At 37.1% G+C, this 22,861-nt stretch overlaps 1 protein-coding gene across 1 annotated transcript in view; it reads left to right on the top strand.

Moving 5' to 3' along the window:
* The window catches only part of ankhb (ANKH inorganic pyrophosphate transport regulator b), a 33,261-nt gene extending 13,461 nt beyond the window's left edge, over positions 1 to 19,800 (top strand). The window contains exons 7-12 of the mRNA XM_046851419.1: positions 195 to 287; positions 855 to 950; positions 5,678 to 5,807; positions 8,197 to 8,320; positions 15,204 to 15,303; positions 17,433 to 19,800. Of these exons, the coding sequence (XP_046707375.1) occupies positions 195 to 287; positions 855 to 950; positions 5,678 to 5,807; positions 8,197 to 8,320; positions 15,204 to 15,303; positions 17,433 to 17,564 (675 nt within the window). The 3' untranslated portion in view covers positions 17,565 to 19,800. The remainder of the gene's footprint in view (positions 1 to 194; positions 288 to 854; positions 951 to 5,677; positions 5,808 to 8,196; positions 8,321 to 15,203; positions 15,304 to 17,432) is intronic.
* The last annotated feature ends 3,061 nt before the right edge of the window (positions 19,801 to 22,861 follow it).

The following is a 22,861-nucleotide window of genomic DNA, read 5'->3' as shown; positions in this document are numbered from 1 at the left end:
TTATGCACTTCATATTCCCCTTTGTTAGCCCATCTGTCTGCGGTCATACTTTCCTGTTGTTAGTTGATGTTCGCAGAAATGATTTTTTTTATATATCAAATTCTGATTGTTTGTTGATTGATTTTTTTCCAAGTTAGTTTGGAAGCCAAATTCTGACACAAAATATGACATTTTATTCTATGTATGAATTCTAGGCAGTTGCGGTTTTGACAGCTACATATCCTGTGGGTCACATGCCATATGGGTGGCTGACTGAACTCCGTGTTATCTACCCTGCCTTCGACAAGGTAAGGCTGCTTTACTCCTTCCAAAAGTACAAAATATTTTCCCATTGTACCTTTTTCTGCATTAAGTGTAAGTCGGTTTGCTCTGCATGCATTAGGGTTTCGCGCTAAAGCCCCAGTTTAGCATTAGAGTAGGTGGAGAAATTCATTTCAGTGACATGTCCACCTCCAAAAAAACCAAACATCTTTTTTACCATGAAAACTGTAAGTGTAATTTTCCCAGCCTCCACCTCTGCTGCTTTTTTAGGCACCAGCATGTCTATAGCGCTCCACTGCCATTTAACAGCGTGCAATATTTATGGATAAACAAACCAGAGAAGGCAGAGGAATTAGGATGGAGACCCAGTTTGGGAAAGACATCCTGACGTTTACGATTGTTATCTTCTACTGGGCTTTGTGCTGCATTTCTGCATTGCTGATTTAATGCTTCTGCGTCATGCTTTCTCAGCAAACGTAAACACATAGGCAAAGAAGGATCACGTCAAAGCAGGCTTCATATCAAAACTTGGGCCTGTATTGTTATAAATGGGCATTTTAATAAGTAAAATTGTGTTCCTTTCCCTCTCCTAGAACAACCCGAGCAATAAATTGGCAAACTGTGGGACAGCAGTCACCAAGTCACACATCAAGCGTTTCACGTTTGTCTGTATGGCTTTGTCGATCACAGTAAGTATTCCTTCACCCTCACTCTCTTTACCTACTTGTATTTTTTGTGTGTGTTTGATGTTAAAGTCATCATATTGGTATCCTATTTACACTCCTTCAGCTCCTAACTTATAAATCCAGTAGAAGTCTTTACTTAAAATTTTTTTTAAGTAATAGACATGAATCCAGTCCAGTTAGATCATTTTCCCAGCCTTCACCCATACCGCTTCTCCAAGCACTGACATGTCTACGATGCTCCAGACTGTAATGTTTATGGATAAACAAAAATGAGGAGACTGGATTTAGGATAGAGGTGTGTTCAGGGAAAGTCATTCTGACTTGTACAATGCTTATCTTCTTCTGATGCATGCTTCAGCAAAATCAGCAACACAACACATCACAGAAACAAAAAGGATAACCGTCTACATTTATGGCACAATCACAGCCGCAGATAATCAAAATCGCACATGATCACATGATTGCTTTTACAGTATATAACAGTACTATAAAGAAGAAATTCCAATTGAGTAAGTGAAACAATATGACCGAATGTGTTATGTGAAATTGCCTTCCTTTCTTACTTTTTCTTTATTTGACAAGTTTTCCCAATTTAACCCAGAATATATGTTCAAAGGTTGCCATGTCCTTTGATAATGCCACTACCTCCACTGTAGTATGGTTTTAGTGTAACACACTCGCTAAAGGTTGGACACAGATGAAGGGATTGAGTCAAGCATGAAAAATCCTAGTGTAATTATAATAAATACAAACATATATCAAATACCACTCAGCCAATCAGATTAGTGGATTGTTGCATAATTCACACTAATGCTATCAGCAGCAACTGACAATAGCATTTACAGTAAATGAAGGTGATCAGACTTGTGTCGAAGGTGTCTCATCTGAGGTGTTTCATTATTTTCAGTCTGTTCTGCTCTAAATTCCAGGTTAATTTTTACCTATATAATTGTGTCCATCATTTAAAATGTGGGTATAAGTAAGAAATAAAGATTTTCTTAAATGAGAAATAAAGATTTGCTGAATAATTTGTCTATAGATATTTATTACAAAAGCGGACTGAGTTCAGGTGCAAGGATAGCACTGGTTATTTGGAGTTTTCAGTGTACCCTCTTATATAGCACTTTATAAAGCAAATGCATTGAAAGAATTTTAGGAACAATTTTCCATATACAAAGTTATTTTCCCTTTAAAGACGAAAGATAAAAAATTTGAACAAATGTTTGTGGACACTTGATCATAAGATGTGCTTTTTGAACATCCCATTCAACATTTAGTCCCCATTTTCTGTTATAACTTCCATTCTTCTGCGAACATGTTTCTGCTAGATTTTGGAGTTTGTTAGTTTAGATAATCCACAAGGGTGATAATAAAGTCAGTTATTGATGTAGAGTGAGGAGGCCTGGGGTGGAAAGTGTTCCAATTCAGGCCATTCAAGATCTTTCACTAAAATTAATGTAAATCATATCTTCATGGAGCTTGCTTTGGGGACAGGGTTATTGTCATGCTGGAACAGGTTTGGGTTTCCTAATTTCAAGTGATGGGAAATCTAATGCTTCAGCATGCAAAGACATCCTATACTGTTGGGTGCCTCCAACTTTGTGGAAAAGGTTTGGGGAAGAACCAGATATCATATTTTAGATATTTGAGCTATTTTGTTTTGGATATTTTTTTTTGTATTAATTTCTTTTCAGAAATTGCGTTCAAACTCAAAAAGGTACATTTATACCAGTTAATCCTGTTTCTCACTATAGTGTTTTATGGCAAATAAAATATGTGTTCATTTGGCATTTTGGGCTAGTTTAATATAAAATTGTTCTGGTGACTCAGTTGACCTTTTATGATAGTCAGTGTAGCCCAATTACTGTATAAAACATGTTATTTGACAGATATATAATCATCTGCTCTGTATGTGGGTTATATTAAACACCCTCACGAGTATGCATTTGGAACGGCAATAAAACATTTATAACCATGAGATAACCCTCTCAGCTTGGCTCCTGCCGTGTCTTTGGATCTACCACAATCCTGACTAGGATGAAGAGGTTACTTCAGCTGTTTCTTTTTAATTAACACTTACTTTCCCAGATTTTTGTTGCTCCTATTTTAAGACCTGTTTTCAGCCATCAAAATTATTTTATTTTTAACATTAAGTTAAACCATTTCAAATTATGAAATTTGTAAATCCTTGTTTTTTTTTTATTTATTTACATTTTATGTATTTTCTGTTTTCATTCGGGGTTGTACATTTTTCCGCTTATTGTGTTAACGGTATGTTTATGTTTGCACAAGATCTGTTCATTTTTTTAGATGAATTAAAGCAAAAACAAAAAAAACATGTTAACAAACAATACGCTTGTCACTCACTGATTGCCATTTTAATGCTTTAATAATTTAAACCATTAATGATTTGTTCCTGACTATAAATAAGGCCATCTGTAGTGTTTTATTTCAAACCAATTTGTTCCATATTACCTCTTTTGATGTTCACCACAGATATAAAAAACAATCTGGCCCCTTTTTTGCCTAATTTCACAATTCACAATTCACACAATTCATACACGTTTCGTGGTTTTAGTAACTTAAATTAATCTTAGCTATTCTTTGATCCGACGTGAATAATTCACACATACGCATGTGACTGACTTCAACAAAAGCCATACAAGTTAATGTTTAGAAAACCAAAGCAGCTGAACTACATTAAGTGTTTCAAGTACAGGGTTTGTTCTGATGAAATGCTTTCCTGAACTTGCACCTGGAGCTTCCACTTTTCTACTCGATATAATACTATTTATACTATTTGTTTATTTCTCTAAGGCATGTGCCAAACACACGTTACTAAGTCTGAGGGCAATAACAGGAAGTAGCTTTTCTTGTCTGTCAGGGATACTTGCTTCCAGATGTTTGCCAGGGTGTTGCTCACACAGGTTTTACTGTATTACATTGAAGCTTCAAAAAGCTATCGCAAAGACTGAAGATTTTTCCGGTCAATGTAGATTGGAAGAATCCAATGACTCGATTTTGGTATAATGAAGTAAAGCAAGTGGTGAAATATACTTTACCTTGTTAACTGACTTAATATTTTTTGAGATATAGCTGCCCAAACAAACTACTAAGTTACATAATGGTAAAACTTGCAATTGGAGTAGAAGTAGTATGTTATTCTCTTGGTTGTAAAATACAGCATTCACTGAGAATTGGGTATTTTATAGGAAATACTGAAGACTAAATGGATCTGATAGTTTGCAAAAAAAAATTTGAACAAATGTTTGTGGACACTTGATCATAAGATGTGCTTTTTGAACATCCCATTCAACATTTAGTCCCCATTTTCTGTTATAACTTCCATTCTTCTGCGAACATGTTTCTGCTAGATTTTGGAGTTTGTTAGTTTAGATAATCCACAAGGGTGATAATAAAGTCAGTTATTGATGTAGAGTGAGGAGGCCTGGGGTGGAAAGTGTTCCAATTCAGGCCATTCAAGATCTTTCACTAAAATTAATGTAAATCATATCTTCATGGAGCTTGCTTTGGGGACAGGGTTATTGTCATGCTGGAACAGGTTTGGGTTTCCTAATTTCAAGTGATGGGGAAATCTAATGCTTCAGCATGCAAAGACATCCTATACTGTTGGGTGCCTCCAACTTTGTGGAAAAGGTTTGGGGAAGAACCAGATATCATATTTTAGATATTTGAGCTATTTTGTTTTGGATATTTTTTTTTGTATTAATTTCTTTTCAGAAATTGCGTTCAAACTCAAAAAGGTACATTTATACCAGTTAATCCTGTTTCTCACTATAGTGTTTTATGGCAAATAAAATATGTGTTCATTTGGCATTTTGGGCTAGTTTAATATAAAATTGTTCTGGTGACTCAGTTGACCTTTTATGATAGTCAGTGTAGCCCAATTACTGTATAAAACATGTTATTTGACAGATATATAATCATCTGCTCTGTATGTGGGTTATATTAAACACCCTCACGAGTATGCATTTGGAACGGCAATAAAACATTTATAACCATGAGATAACCCTCTCAGCTTGGCTCCTGCCGTGTCTTTGGATCTACCACAATCCTGACTAGGATGAAGAGGTTACTGGTGATGAACGAATGGGAAAAAAAAATAGACAAAATAGCTCAGGTGTAGAAATAATATAATTTTAACTTTTTTACTGAGCATGGCATGTATATATAATTATATATATTGTTAGAGAACCTTCATGTAGTGTAATCATTACGTATGTAATCCTGGTTATACCATGTTGTCTGAGGAGAAACAAAGCCATAATCCCAGAGGTTGAGGATTAGATTAGTATGTCAGTATAGTATTCATTGTATATCCTAGATAATCATAATTTCTATATATTATATGTATATACACTGTGTATAACTTTTGTACAGTTGTACATACATATCCCACTGATATAACTTCTCAAACATTTGTGCAGTAAGATTAGGATTTCAACTCTCTTTCTACTGAGCATGGCATCATTGTGCAACAGCAGGTTCATGTGACTGGAAAGTCATGTGGTGTTTAGGAAACTGTACCAACAATAAAAGTGATGTAAAATGGTCATCAGTGTTAATGACCTTCTGGTGAAGATTTGTCCTGTGGTGATTAAATATTTTTTTGATAATGTAAAAATTTCAAAAGCAACTTCGTAGTGTGTAATTGGGCATCTGTGTATCGTTTTTTTTTTAATCTGGGCATCTTTTTTTTTTTTACACAGCTCTGTTTCGTGGTTTTCTGGACGCCTAATATCTCTGAGCGGATCCTGGTGGACATTATAGGCGTGGACCAAGCGTTTGCAGAGCTCTGTGTTGTGCCATTGCGAATTTTTTCATTTTTTCCTTTACCAGGTAACACACGAGCAAACACTGTCCTCACACTCACGGACAATCACCTGCTGTGTTCACTTAAAGTCGATTATAGATTCTATGAGAACACCATCATTTTGTTTTCTGAGCAGCTGTGTCACTTCACGCATTCAGAAATGTTTGCCTCACGGTGTTGCGTAATCTGGTGAAGGTTTAGCAGTAAACTTGCAGTCAGAGGAGTCATAGTGTAAGGAGCAGTGATTGTAGTCACACTTTTATAGGTCAGTCATAAGAAGAGGGCATAGGGCAGTAACAGCAGGCAAAGCAGTGAGGGGGCAATAAAGGTAATTTTCAATCAAGACAGTATTATACAATGTGGTATTGTAACAAATCATTGCTCACACAGTTGATGGAATAAAAGGGAGGACGCTGATAAATCCAGACCATCATCAGACAACAGTAACAAAGAATTTCTGATTATTTCCCCTTTATATACTTTCCCTCATATGTTTCTCGTTGGCTAGTTATCGTACATAAGAAATATTAGAAAACAGTGTGCTGTTAGATGTCATATGCAGTGGGAGATGCAGTGGGCGTATTCAGCCATTGGTACAGAAATATTGTTTAGAATCAATGCTATAGAAAAAAACATCAAGATTTGTGGTTGCATTGCATATTGTTTATAAGACAACGATTAAAAAGATTTTCGAGATAAAATAATAATAATAAAAATAGTTCAGGTGAAAATAGATATTGTTTGTTAAGTTCAAGGGGTTCATCTGACGAAAAAAAGTTGGGAAATTGCTTGAAATGGACCTTGAACTGTTTTATCGTTGCCAAGAAGGGAAGTCCAGCATAAATATAATCACATGAAAGGGTAAACATTATCCTTTAACAGTTATGATGGGAATGGGAGATGCTTTAGGGAAAAGTTATATATTTTATTTGGGAACCTTTATGCAGTGTAATTATTACGTATGCAATCCTAGTTATACCATGTTGCCTGAGGAGAAACAAACACATAATCCCAGAGGCCGAGGATTAGAACCAGATGTCAGTATAGTATGTATTGTATATCCTGGATTATCCTCATATCTATATATCATCTCTATATACACTGTTTATAACTTTTGTACAGTTGTACATATATTGAACATATCCCATATTGTACATTATTCATATCTCACATTCTCTACATATATTGTGCCTTACACACATCCTGCGCTAATATAACTTCTCAAACATTAGTTTATAAATGTTTATATATTCTTAGTGTAGTTGCTCACCAGCTTCTGCACATTTGTATGTCTGCCTGCCTGCCTGCCTGCCTGCCTGCCTGCCTATCTATCTATCTATCTATCTATCTATCTATCTATCTATCTATCTATCTATCTATCTATCTATCTGTCTGTCTGTCTGTCTGTCTGTCTGTCTGTCTGTCTGTCTGTCTGTCTGTCTGCCTGCTTGTCTGTCTGTCTGTCTGTGTGTCTGCCTGTCTGCCTGCCTGTCTGTCTGTCTGCCTGCCTGCCTGCCTGCCTATCCATCCATCCATCCATCCATCCATCCATCCATCCATCATCTATCTATCTATCTATCTATCTATCTATCTATCTATCTACCTACCTACCTACCTACCTACCTACCTACCCACCTACCTACCTACCTACCCACCCACCCACCCACCCACCCACCCACCCACCCACCCACCCACCCACCCACCTACCCACCTACCCACCTACCTACCTACAGGTAAAGACTTGATAGAGATAAATAACAAAGTGACATGAATATAATAGCTCCTTTATTAGGAACACCTATTAGGAACACCGGCATATTCATGCAATTATCCAATCAGCCGTCATGTGGCATTTGCACACGTAGAAGTCTCCATAAAAAAATCTCCTTCTCCATCCTTCTTCTTCTTCTTCTTCTTTCGGCTGCCCCCATTAGGGGTCACCACAGCGGATCAGCCGTCTTCATACCATCCTGTCCTCTACATCTGCCTCTTTTAAATTTACTACCTGCATGTCTTCCCCCCACACATCCATAAACCTCCTCCTTGGCCTTCCTCTATTCCTCCTGCTTGGGGGGTTCATCCTCAGCATTCATACGGATGTACCCCATGTCTCTCCTCTGCGGATGTACCCCATGTCCAAACCACGTCAATCCAGCCTCCCTCACCTTGTCCCTAAAGAGTCTCCATACAAAATGGTGTTAAAAAAATCCTGTGAGCACAGGGATAATTGTTAATGAGAGAAATGATTGGTTCAAGATGACAGCATGTCAGTGGTAACTAAAATAACTGCACTGCGTTGAGCACATTCTGTGTAAAATGCTGTGTGTAAGGAATTTCTAAAATACTCAACACGGTCTTACAGCTCCAACAACCATGACATCTATAAGCCTGCTTTTATTGTTTCTGTATGAACAGTGACGGTGCGTGCTCATCTAACCGGCTGGCTCATGACCCTGAAGAAAACCTTCGTTCTGGCGCCGAGCTCTGTGTTGCGAATCATCGTGCTCATCACCAGCCTCGTTGTGCTGCCCTACATGGGGTGAGTGTCCAATTCTGGCGTGGTTATTACGTGCTCCATATTTTTTTCTATACATTTCTCATTACTTCACACTGGTAAATAATACTGTAATTGTGTAGGGCGGAAAAACCTGACTACATGAAATGTGACTATTATGTGCTTAATAAAACACTTTCAATTATATGCTATGGGGCATGCTGTTATATGAAAATACTAAACGGTAGGGCGGTGTTTGATTTCAGTAGTGTTTGATATCTTATCTACCGCAGATACCACAGCAACTAGTCAATGAAAACGTTTTCTATGCCTTTACCAGTATACGTTCGGATTGTCTGCATGCGTGTCTGTCGATGTGATCATCCAAAATTCTTGTTAATGTGTCATACGATGAATGGTTGAATGTTTGTGGGGATTTATATGAACTGAGATTGGAGTTGATTCAAACAAGTCAAGGTCAGAGCAAGGTCAAGAAAATGTATACTTTTTTTTTTTCCTTGCCAAGCCTAAAAGATATAAATGTTACTGTTTTATTGTCGGAGCTGTATAAGATGCTTCAATATAATAAAAATAATAATAATAATAATAATAATTATAAAAAAAACTTTAGTTCATAATCTTTGTACCAGGGATATTGTGGAGTGCCATGTTTGTCCAGCAGAGGGCGCTCACCTCAACTTTGTACCATATCCCTGCTCAACAGCAGCTAAAAACAGAGCCACAATATTTTGTAAACAAAAACCCAACAATGTTTTGATGAATCTTACAACAGACCTACATCAATAAAATAATTAATTTCTTTATGCCAAGTAAAAATGTCAAATTTTCCATTCATCCTGGCATGAAACACCTATGAACTGCGAGAAAACAAAAAATATAGGTTTGTGGAAAGTTGGCAAAACAAGTTAATCACTGGTTTTACTTACTATATGTTAATCACTATAAACATCAACCAGCCTTTTTTTTATTTTCCTTCAGTTTAGTAAGACTATGCACAAAATAACTAATATATTGGGACACTCGACTTTTCCAGCCATACTGTATGTGGTTCTTCCCCAACCCACAAATTTAGAGGTAAACAGTTATATTGGATGGGTTTGGATGCGTTAGAATAAATTTTTCTTTTCTAGTCCTTGAACTAGGAGACCCAAACTTGTTCCAGCATGACAATGCCCCTGTGCATGAAGCCAGCTCCATTAAGATATAGTTTGCATGGGATAGAGTAAAAGATCTTAAGTGGGTTGCTATAGAGCTCTGACCTCAATCCTATTAAATGCCTTTCGAATTAATTGGCATGCTGACTGCACCCCATTTGTTCAAAATCTTTACAAGCACACTTTATTTTTAGTGGAACATTTACCCAGAAGAGTGAAAGTTATTTAAAGTAAACGGGGACTAGATTTTCTGAATTTTCATGTTGAGTCACTTACAAAAAAGGTTTAGCTGTAATTTAAACAGTAGGTTTATATAAACATCATTTCTCGAATCATACTTAATATTCACAAACCAGTCATTTCATTTCTCAAAACGATTTGTACAAACAGCACAATACATTGCAAAAGCCTGTACTTTTCTTTAAATCCAAAAGTCTCTCAAAAGTAAATATTTGTGTCAGACATCTCATAGCATCAGAATTAAACATCCTGTTGTCATTGTTCACAAACAAAAGATCGTTAAAATGTTTAGTGATGTTGTCAGTATGACGCTGGACAGTTTCAGGATTTCTTGATATAAACTATGGTTTGGATTACAGTGATTGAAAATGCATTTATTATTTATTAGTACAAAATTTATTCATTTGCATTTTTGATTTATATTAATTGCAAGAGACCAGACATGATTCACACTTTTACTGTACTGTACAAGCGTCCGTTAGTTTCTTAGTTGTTCCTCTATTTTCAGATTTTGTAATGCTGTGTTTTGCTGTCCCCTGTTGGTCTAGTGGTTAGGATGCGGCGCTCTCAACGCTGCGACCCGGGTTCGATCCCCGGTCAGGGAACCAACCCCAGCCATTAGGGTTGCACAAGCCTTAGTGCCGGTCCCAAGCCCGGATAAATGGGGAGGGTTGCGTTAGGATGGTCCGCTGTGGGGACCCCTAATGGGAGAAGCCGAAAAAAAGTTTAGTAATTCTGTGTTTTGCTCTCTCTGTATTCACCTTTGGCCTGTTTTAGAGAACCGGTTGATCATTGGTTGATCTGATGTCATTCACTCGCCTTCATTAGTAACGTTCAAGATTTATCTGCACAATTCATCAGTTCGTGTCAACTTGTACAAAAAAAAAAAAAAGAAGAAAAATATACCGTATTTTCCGGACTATAAGCCGCTACTTTTATCCCACGCTTTGAACCCCACGGCTTAAACAATGCAGCGGCTAATTTATGGATTTTTCCTGGGTTTTTCCCGGTTTTACAAGCTTCAAGTGAACAATGTGAACAGTGAATAATCAATTTCTTGGTAGGCTACTGTTTAGATACAAGCCGTGTAACAGACACTGTCTTTCATTAAAGCCTGTGTAAAGTTCATTAGTTTCAATGTAGACACCTGCGGCTTATAGACAGGTGCGGCGTATTTATGTTCAAAATAAAAATCTTTGGGTGCGCTTAATAGTCCAGAAATTACGGTGTATATATGTATGTATGTATGTATATATATATATATATATATATATATATATATATAGAGAGAGAGAGAGAGAGAGAGAGAGATGTATAACTAAAAGAACTGCACTGCGTTGAGCACATTCTGTGTAAAATGCTGTGTGTAAGGAATTTCTAAAATACTCAACACGGTCTTACAGCTCCAACAACCATGACATCTATAAGCCTGCTTTTATTGTTTCTGTATGAACAGTGACGGTGCGTGCTCATCTAACCGGCTGGCTCATGACCCTGAAGAAAACCTTCGTTCTGGCGCCGAGCTCTGTGTTGCGAATCATCGTGCTCATCACCAGCCTCGTTGTGCTGCCCTACATGGGGTGAGTGTCCAATTCTGGCGTGGTTATTACGTGCTCCATATTTTTTTCTATACATTTCTCATTACTTCACACTGGTAAATAATACTGTAATTGTGTAGGGCGGAAAAACCTGACTACATGAAATGTGACTATTATGTGCTTAATAAAACACTTTCAATTATATGCTATGGGGCATGCTGTTATATGAAAATACTAAACGGTAGGGCGGTGTTTGATTTCAGTAGTGTTTGATATCTTATCTACCGCAGATACCACAGCAACTAGTCAATGAAAACGTTTTCTATGCCTTTACCAGTATACGTTCGGATTGTCTGCATGCGTGTCTGTCGATGTGCTCATCCAAAATTCTTGTTAATGTGTCATACGATGAATGGTTGAATGTTTGTGGGGATTTATATGAACTGAGATTGGAGTTGATTCAAACAAGTCAAGGTCAGAGCAAGGTCAAGAAAATGTATACTTTTTTTTTTTCCTTGCCAAGCCTAAAAGATATAAATGTTACTGTTTTATTGTCGGAGCTGTATAAGATGCTTCAATATAATAAAAATAATAATAATAATAATAATAATTATAAAAAAAACTTTAGTTCATAATCTTTGTACCAGGGATATTGTGGAGTGCCATGTTTGTCCAGCAGAGGGCGCTCACCTCAACTTTTGTACCATATCCCTGCTCAACAGCAGCTAAAAACAGAGCCACAATATTTTGTAAACAAAAACCCAACAATGTTTTGATGAATCTTACAACAGACCTACATCAATAAAATAATTAATTTCTTTATGCCAAGTAAAATGTCAAATTTTCCATTCATCCTGGCATGAAACACCTATGAACTGCGAGAAAACAAAAAATATAGGTTTGTGGAAAGTTGGCAAAACAAGTTAATCACTGGTTTTACTTACTATATGTTAATCACTATAAACATCAACCAGCCTTTTTTTTTCCTTGCCAAGCCTAAAAGATATAAATGTTACTGTTTTATTGTCGGAGCTGTATAAGATGCTTCAATATAATAAAAATAATAATAATAATAATAATAATTATAAAAAAAACTTTAGTTCATAATCTTTGTACCAGGGATATTGTGGAGTGCCATGTTTGTCCAGCAGAGGGCGCTCACCTCAACTTTTGTACCATATCCCTGCTCAACAGCAGCTAAAAACAGAGCCACAATATTTTGTAAACAAAAACCCAACAATGTTTTGATGAATCTTACAACAGACCTACATCAATAAAATAATTAATTTCTTTATGCCAAGTAAAAATGTCAAATTTTCCATTCATCCTGGCATGAAACACCTATGAACTGCGAGAAAACAAAAAATATAGGTTTGTGGAAAGTTGGCAAAACAAGTTAATCACTGGTTTTACTTACTATATGTTAATCACTATAAACATCAACCAGCCTTTTTTTTATTTTCCTTCAGTTTAGTAAGACTATGCACAAAATAACTAATATATTGGGACACTCGACTTTTCCAGCCATACTGTATGTGGTTCTTCCCCAACCCACAAATTTAGAGGTAAACAGTTATATTGGATGGGTTTGGATGCGTTAGAATAAATTTTTCTTTTCTAGTCCTTGAACTAGGAGACCCAAACTTGTTCCAGCATGACAATGCCCCTGTGCATGAAGCCAGCTCCATTAAGATATAGTTTGCATGGGATAGAGTAAAAGATCTTAAGTGGGTTGCTATAGAGCTCTGACCTCAATCCTATTAAATGCCTTTCGAATTAATTGGCATGCTGACTGCACCCCATTTGTTCAAAATCTTTACAAGCACACTTTATTTTTAGTGGAACATTTACCCAGAAGAGTGAAAGTTATTTAAAGTAAACGGGGACTAGATTTTCTGAATTTTCATGTTGAGTCACTTACAAAAAAGGTTTAGCTGTAATTTAAACAGTAGGTTTATATAAACATCATTTCTCGAATCATACTTAATATTCACAAACCAGTCATTTCATTTCTCAAAACGATTTGTACAAACAGCACAATACATTGCAAAAGCCTGTACTTTTCTTTAAATCCAAAAGTCTCTCAAAAGTAAATATTTGTGTCAGACATCTCATAGCATCAGAATTAAACATCCTGTTGTCATTGTTCACAAACAAAAGATCGTTAAAATGTTTAGTGATGTTGTCAGTATGACGCTGGACAGTTTCAGGATTTCTTGATATAAACTATGGTTTGGATTACAGTGATTGAAAATGCATTTATTATTTATTAGTACAAAATTTATTCATTTGCATTTTTGATTTATATTAATTGCAAGAGACCAGACATGATTCACACTTTTACTGTACTGTACAAGCGTCCGTTAGTTTCTTAGTTGTTCCTCTATTTTCAGATTTTGTAATGCTGTGTTTTGCTGTCCCCTGTTGGTCTAGTGGTTAGGATGCGGCGCTCTCAACGCTGCGACCCGGGTTCGATCCCCGGTCAGGGAACCAACCCCAGCCATTAGGGTTGCACAAGCCTTAGTGCCGGTCCCAAGCCCGGATAAATGGGGAGGGTTGCGTTAGGATGGTCCGCTGTGGGGACCCCTAATGGGAGAAGCCGAAAAAGTTTAGTAATTCTGTGTTTTGCTCTCTGTATTCACCTTTGGCCTGTTTTAGAGAACCGGTTGATCATTGGTTGATCTGATGTCATTCACTCGCCTTCATTAGTAACGTTCAAGATTTATCTGCACAATTCATCAGTTCGTGTCAACTTGTACAAAAAAAAAAAAAAGAAGAAATATATACCGTATTTTCCGGACTATAAGCCGCTACTTTTATCCCACGCTTTGAACCCCACGGCTTAAACAATGCAGCGGCTAATTTATGGATTTTCCTGGGTTTTCCCGGTTTTACAAGCTTCAAGTGAACAATGTGAACAGTGAATAATCAATTTCTTGGTAGGCTACTGTTTAGATACAAGCCGTGTAACAGACACTGTCTTTCATTAAAGCCTGTGTAAAGTTCATTAGTTTCAATGTAGACACCTGCGGCTTATAGACAGGTGCGGCGTATTTATGTTCAAAATAAAAATCTTTGGGTGCGCTTAATAGTCCAGAAATTACGGTGTATATATGTATGTATGTATGTATATATATATATATATATATATATATATATATATATAGAGAGAGAGAGAGAGAGAGAGAGAGAGAGAGATGTATAACTAAAAAGAGCTTCTTCTTCTTCTTCTAATGGTTGATATTGTGATGGGTTTGTAAGAATTTGTTTACTTAACACTTATGAGTTCGTTTTCCACCATGGGAAATTCATCAGGACAGAGGACACTGCGCTTGCAGGTTTACATTAAAGGTAACAGTAAATGGTTAAAAACCTTAATTTGTCGCATTCAATTGTATTTGTTGCCAGGTGAATAAAAAACCTGTGTTTGCAGCAGTGCTAATAGACCTTTAAACCACCCCATGGTTGATATCCCTATATCAGCAGGCCTCTTTGTTTCTTTTCTACTTAAACATTGTTTACTTAAACTTAAACTATTCCAGACACAACTGTGTGTGTGTGTGGTGGGTGTGTTCATGAGTAAGGTTCGGGATCCACCTCAACTGACCACTTTTTCACAACATATTAGCAGTAGCAGTTTGCTGTGCTTCGTTGATCCATTTCTCCTACAGATTCGTTCAGTTCAGGGATACAATTCTGCGGTTCACACAAAGCATTAACTTTGTCTTACGTTCGTTCTATTGAACTGTAAATCATTCACTGTCACTGTGGCTTATTTTCTCCACGGATCGCCTTAAAGCAAATACTGAGGTATAAGTTGTATACAAAAAGGAACATATGACATCGATATGAAATTTGTCTTTTCGTCTCCTTGCCAATATACACCTAATCGATTTGATTTTGACATGTGAAACCTTTGACATTTGTTCACCAGTCCCATGATTTTTGATTAACTCCGAGTTTTGTACACTGTAGGGTGCATGGAGCTACTTTAGGGGTTGGATCTCTCTTAGCTGGATTCCTCGGAGAGTCTACTATGGTAGCGATCGCCGCATGCTATGTCTATCGGAAACAGGTAAAGTATTACTCTCGATATTTCGCCAGCTTTTTTTTTTCTCATTTGTACTCCTTGGTCTGCGTTTTGCCACGTATCCAAACAGAATCCTGCAATTATAGGAAAGTAAATCGAATGGACAAGGTCAATTCTCAGTACATGCTTGATATAAAATGTTCAGATAAACTCCCAGAGCACTTTATTGGAAACATGTGAACACCTACTTATTCATACAATTACCTTATCAGCCAATCGTGTGGCAGCGTTTAAATGCATAAAATCTTGCAGACATGAGGCAGAAGATTCTCTCTTAGATTCAAGGAAAGAAAATGTGATCTCAAAGTCATGATTTTATAGATACTAGATGGAATAGTATGGCTACTACTGATCCAATGTGATTTTCACTCACGATTGAGTTTACTCAGAATAGAGCAATTAAGAAAAACATCGAGTGTGTGGCAGTTTTGCAGATAGAAAATGTTTTGTCGATGAGAGAGGACCATCGAAAATTGCCGGAAAGGTTGAAATTTACAAAAAGACTACAACTCGGAGTGTAGTTTTGCTGTTGTAGCTCACCAACCTCCATTTCACAAATGGAGGTTGATGAGCTACAACAGCAAAAAACCACGTCAAGAACTGAATGCTGAGGTTGTACTCACCAAAACTGGATATCTGTGCTGAAGAACATAGCTGGGAGAGTCAGAATTTGGCACCAACACCATGAATCCATGGACCCAAACAGCTATGTGTCAGCAGTCCAGGCTGGTGGAGGTGGTGTAATGGTGTGGGGAATATTTTCTTCAAACGTTAGGCTTATTAATCGCATACAATCATTACTTTGAATGCCACTCCGTATACACTTCAGTACTTTTCCTGACCATTTGCATTCCTTCATGATTTTAATTTACTTATCTTCTAACGGTTACTTTCTGGTTTCTCGATACACGCTGCAGATTACTGTGAGGAAAAAAAAATTAAACCAAGATATTTTTTTTTTATAAACTTTTACAACCCATTTTTATGTTGTAGAATAAAATGTTTTATTGGATTATCAGGTAAAATGTAAGAAAAAGTAAGACTAGGTTTAATATACTGAGGTATAACATTATGACCACCTGTTTCATATTATGTTGGTCCCCCTTTTGCTGCAAAACAGTTCTGACCCATTGAGCATTAACAGAATTAACTTCATCAGCAATTTGAGCTACAGGAGCTCATTTGTTCGAACCACATGGTCCAGCCATCGCTCCCCACGTGCATCAATGAGCCTCGGCCGCCCATGACCCTGTCGCCGGATTCTTCTATTAGGCACTTTTGATAGACACTGACCACTGCAGACCAGGAACATGGAACATCCCACCAGAGCTGCAGTTTTATAGATGCTCTGACCCAGTCGTCTAGCCATTACAATTTGGCCCTTGTCAAAATCGCTCAAATCCTTACGCTCACCCACTTTTCCTGCTTCTAACACGTCGACTTTGAGGACAAAATGTTCACTTTGTTGCCTAATATATACCACCCACTAACAGGTGCCATGATGAAGAGATAATCAGTGTTCTTCTCTTCACCGCTCATAATGTTATGGCTGATTGGTGTATTTTTTCATCTCAGAAACCTTTTGGCAGTCCATACATTTCACACCTAGGTCTTCAGTGGTGTCCTATCTGAGTCAATCCACCTGTTAATACCATTATTATGATGCTACGGCTGAAGAAACCATTAGTATTATACAGTATAATGGAGCACTGCATCACAGACAGGTCTCTCATGCAGCAAAAATGAATGCCATTACTAAAGCATGAAATGCCAATTCAACCAAACATGATTCAGCAAGTCTCCTTTCACTGGAGCCACAGCTGCACTGCCCACATACATCATCGCTAGCAGAAGCATAAATTTCATAAAATGACCACGGGTTTTCTTGCATTTTTGTGCATTTCTTTGGTGCATTACGATTTTCCTGGGGATTTGAAATGAAGTTGTTTTATTGACTATTTTCATCAAGGATGCCAGAAGGGCACAGATTATTACTATATATATATATATATATGATGAATGCTTAGCTAGCATTCGTTCGTCTTTCATTTTTACACGTTTCAGGTCGATTCATGTTTTTTAAGCAAAGCTGTACTTTATTTTCCTCTTTCCAGAAAAAGAAGAAAGAATCCGATGGGGAGTTGACCATCGATGGGGAAGACTCGGCTCCGATGAACGAGGTGCGCTCTGGCCGCCGGATAGACGACGTTGTTGAACTGAGAGAGGAGGACGAGGAAGAAGAGTGACCTCGCCATTCGATGAGACGTCAGCTTCACGTGCATTCTTCCTGGTTATGTGGGAGGACGTGTTGAAGGGGTGGGGGAACCAGGGATCTTTTGCTTTTTGCAGGGCAGTGCTTTAATTGCTTACTGTCCCCTGTTTGCTGCTCTTTTCCCCCTCTTTTGCCACGTGCACGTGGAGAATGCACAAAAAGGAAGTTGTAGTTAGAGGCAAATGAAAGACCAAAAAAAAAAAAAAAAAAGGACACATTTCTCAAGTATTAAATATCCTTCGAAATCTAAATAGATGTTTTTGCAGCTGTCGTCGGGAGTCTCCGCATGAAGGACAGCGAAGATATCGAATTTGTACCAAAGCGTCGTCACGTGCTAACCGCTTTTCCTTCTACGCTCTGAGCTCTACTGTGCCGTCGTCCTAACGTTAATGAATCCTGACAGGGAACCAAAATACAAAACTACACAGACACTGTCTTCTTGGAATGTGAATACCTTTGGCTGTTATTTTTTATCCTGCATACACTGCAGATCGCTAAGAGAAGATTCTATTTTCCAGGACCTCCGAAATCCCCGAACGTTGCTGCACAGCTGAGACCTTTTATCTTAGAAATATTTAAAATAGAGTTAATATACAGACCCACACACACACACACATATATATATATATATATACAGCTCTATATAGACAGATTTTTTTTTTTTTATCAGATTTGCGTGTGTATTAGATTAATAACGTGACTAGACAAAGAACAAATGGCTTCTGCGTGACAAGTGGTTGAAGTTTGCGGGGGTCCATTTAAGAGGCAATATTTTTTCATATGTCATAGGTGTATAAACTCCGGTTCCTTTTTTTTTTGTATGAGTGACGTGAAAGTCTGTGGTGGAAAGGAGGATATTGCTCTGGGTTTTGTCTGTTGCAGTATTTAAAAATGTTTTATTCGGCCATTTGTTTTCTATTTCAGGACGTACCTTATTGAGATCAGTATATAACGCAGTCTGATTGATTGTCCTTCTCCTATACTATTGTAACTCTAAGTTTCTACACTAAGTATTTATGATGTCTACATGGCATTCGTTTGTTCGATTTTGTCCGTGATGGCGAGCATATGTCCGGTCACGCTCCTTTTAGAATGAATTGTTACTGCTTGATTCGAAGTTATCAAATTAAATGCACAGTGGACGTTCAGATTATTTCACAGACGTCCAGTTCAGAGAATGACAGCTTTCTATCTGCACAGTGATTAAAGGGTGATTTTTTTTTTGTAACTTTAACTTTCATCTAAAGCAAACGTAGGTCTTTATTAAGAGTGTAACGACAGACTTTAGAGACTGAAAAGAGGCAGAATTCTTGTGTTATATTCTGATTTAAATGAAATGGCAACTGGCCCATGCATCTATACAAGCACATCAAATTTTAATGAAGTGAAACAGCGCCCTCTGGCGACTGCCAGAAGTTTTGCAGAGACCCATGTTCTGTAGATCAGAGCAACACAAAATGTCCTAGGCGTGAATCTTCACCCACTTACACAGACCCTTTTACACTGGGCATCTTCCCAGGAATTTTATATTAACCTAGATTTACTCTTGGACCTCCATATTATCACACTCCATTTCGAACCCCAAAAGTGAAAGATTTTTGATTTTCAGATACTATTCAAGTTGAAAGTAGACATAATAAAAAAACAGCATAACCGACATTCAGAGGGTATGAGGTAATACGTGTCATAATTCTCTTTATCATCATCATCATCATCATCATCAACATCATCGCTTGGCTTTCTTTGACACTGATGGGAATATAAATGTGATTATTTTCTGTGATTTATTTGGCGATTTGATTAATAACGGTGATAAATTTGATGAATTTATTTATTTAATTATTTATTTTTGCGACATGTATTAGCATCTTAAACATTTGGGAACCGTCTGCTGTTGTCTGTTCGAGCACGGTTGCCTGTTTTGATGATTCAATTATATATATGATTACATTCCTTAATTTATCCTTATAAATGATTATTTCACAGCCATTATCTGATTACAAACTGATTAATATGATGTCCAGCAACACGATCAGTGTGATATTCGGATTCGATGTATTGAAGAAGAAAAAAAAAAACACACCTTGCTACAAGCTTTTTTTGACACGATCGGACTGTGTTTTCATCACTGTGTTTGTAAAACCAGGTCTTTAAACCCTGTGTGGTATTGTGGAATGGTCTATTAAACTAACCTGCCAAGCTTCCTTTAATTCATCCACTGCAAATGTCTGCGAAAGAACCATTTCTTTGTATTATTTTCATTTGATTGTTTTCTTTATATTATATTAAGGTCATTTATGGTAGCTGCTCAATCAAGATTTGATCAGTTCTATAAAAGGTGGTGAAGAAATGTCGGGAACCTAAAGAGTCTAGTTGCTGATACTAGACAGATACTAGTAAAAAAAAAAACCACACCTGACATTTTTCACATCTTGCGATTGGCACTGAAAAGTTAGCCTTTGGTAGAACACAGTAACAGTGAGGGTCAAGGATTTTCCCCTTCTGCCCATTTGGCCCTGAGACAGAAGCCTTTAATAAATCCCTCATAGTACAACTCACTCCTAACTCCCTCGGGCTCTCCCTCACCCAGCTGGCTCTTCTCATGCCTAAACATGGCTCTGTGTCAAGACACGCTTCGGGGAACCCTAAACACTCGGTAGCACAGCCCAGGGGATACTTCTACTTCTTAGAAGAATGCTCAGGGAGGCTGTCCAGTCGCTTATTTGCAAGTATAAATCAGGTTAGTTCATGCCATTTGGACATGTTGAGCAATACCTGAGCTGTGCTTAAAAGAGGCTTCACCTGAAACAGGAATGCTCCTCCTATAACCCTTGACTTGTTTATGACACGTGCATTGAAAGAAATATAACTCCTTTAAATTCTTTTAGGTTTATGTAACGTTTCAAGTCAATAAATGCGTACAGTATGCCTGCCGTGTGCATTGCAGTTAAATGCCTTTGTAATTACAGTGCTTAAGGGACTTGCTATTGTGACAATTGTGGTTTCGGTGGTTTTAGACACTGTGACTCTACAAGATGATTTTTCACTGTTACAACACCTGATCTGTGTACTTAGAAAGCACAGGCCATTTGTAATGGTATCGAACGGCAGCACCGGGAAATCGATTTGATTTTATATATAGACAGGTATCAGGTACGTTAAATGTATTTTTTTTAATTCTTAAGAAATAAACGGATGTCAGAAGATAAATGTACAAGGAGTTTAGCTACGGTCTCAGTTTAATCACATTTGCCTAAGAGGAAAATCTTCTTGTTTCCAGAATAATATCAACTTCAATAAACAAAGGTGGCTAATGGTCTTTTGATTTAGTGACATTTTTTTGTTGCTATTCTCAGTTAAACGTTTAGTGAATAATTTAGTACCTGTTCAGTCAAAGCGAGTTAAATTTGTACACAAAAAAAAAGGGAAAAAAGCAGAATCTGGCCTGCTGTTAGGATTTTGCCCTTTAAGGCAATGCCACAAAATGTATGCAAACTCAGTGTATAAAATATTGTATCTCTTAGCATCTACCTGTTTAGTGCTGCAAATAGAAAATGAGAAAGGTTTTATTTATGCTTGTACAAGCCTGTGATATATTCAAAACAATTTAGTTAGTACTATTTACCAAATTTCTATCAAACCTATAGGCTGTTGTAAGCCATTGCAAAATTGACCGGTCAGTTACTAAGGATGATTACTGCAGAATCCTGATGCACTCCTCCAATCTGAACCAAGAGCCTTAAAAAAATAATAATAATGCATTACCTAATAGTATTTGTTTTCATTTTAAGCACATTATCTGTTCGTTCCAAATAACTTCTTGATATTCAGTTACATATAGTTAAACACATGGGACACTTTTGAAAATTGGCAGGCAATATGAAAAGTAGAAACTCCTACTGTCTCAGTAGCATTCATTGAGAAGTCAGATGAAGCCATCAGTGTTGATTTATGAGGTTTCCTTTAGGACAGTGGTGAAATTAGGCAGCAGTGCAAGAGATAAAAGCTTAGGATATAAACACCAAGTAAATCGATAAATCGCATGACAGTGGTAATAATAATTAAATATACTGTATATGTTTGGAAATTTAATATATTTTATTGACTTGTGTTCATTTTCAAAATAGCAATCACTGCATGAATTTTCCTAAGTGCTGTGCAAAAGATACAGTATTTTTTATATCAACAATAACAAATATTTCGGAAAATATCTAAAAACCTGACTAGACAGAATTTTTATTAACTGCTTGTTCCAATCACAGTTCTTCAATTTCAGTACTGAAAAAGAAACAAATTATTTCCTTTCACACTGAGGCCATTTGGCATCCTGTACAGACTGTATTCATGCCTTGCATGCATCCTTGAGCAGGCTTTGGATCAACCTTGACACCCACTTGTGGGGCAAAAAGCAGTTAATGCTAATGATCCCCTGCTTTACCGTGAAGGTTGGATTTCGGTTTTGCCATTTATACACTGCCCAATCTTTTTTTTTTTAAGTATCGGCATTGTTTCGGATACGATTTGGTAACACGAAGTGGAAGGTCAATAATTATTATTATTGAAAATAATGAGAATGGCATATGGGTCCTCTGTTTGACTCTGAAATTATGTTACTGTCAGATGGATGGTCAGAACATAAATGAATAAATGTTGTTAATAGATCTAGAATACTGGATCACATTTGTCACAAGGAGAAATGACACCTGTAAAAATATTTATAATCACTTACATTTCTGTTGACCTACCACAAATATCTGATCTTATCAAACTCCTGCACTATTTTGTTGCATTTTCGAGTGTATTTGAGTTGCATTTGACTTGACTAATAATGTGCGCATGCTTGTCCACTAGATGGCGATCACACCCACTGTTTACACAGGACAGCTCTCATCACCTGCAATTTAAATTAATTGGGATGGTGAGGGAAAATGGAAGTAATGCTATCAGCCTTTCACTTCAGACTATTTTGTAAAGCTGCGGGTCATGATTATGATTATAATAAAAAGGCAGTGTAATAGCTGGATTACTTTATTATATGTTGCATTAATATTATAAATAGCCGTATTTTTTTATTGATCTATTCTTATCGTAAATCACGGTGTGTATTGTTGTAGAAACGTCCATTTTATATTTTTTTTTATGTTTAATGTCATAAAACAGGATGAGAGCACTTTACATGAGCTCTGCTGTAATAGTGTTGTTGGCTCTCAGCCCGTTTACAACCCCTCGGCTTGCTGTGTAGCTCCGCCCCCATCCAGGGCGCATCACGCA

This window comes from Silurus meridionalis, chromosome 6 (genome assembly GCF_014805685.1).
Source record: "Silurus meridionalis isolate SWU-2019-XX chromosome 6, ASM1480568v1, whole genome shotgun sequence".
NCBI classification, from domain to species: Eukaryota; Metazoa; Chordata; class Actinopteri; order Siluriformes; family Siluridae; genus Silurus; species Silurus meridionalis.
Note: the sequence above shows the minus strand (reverse complement) of the source record. Positions and strands in the feature narration are given on the sequence as shown.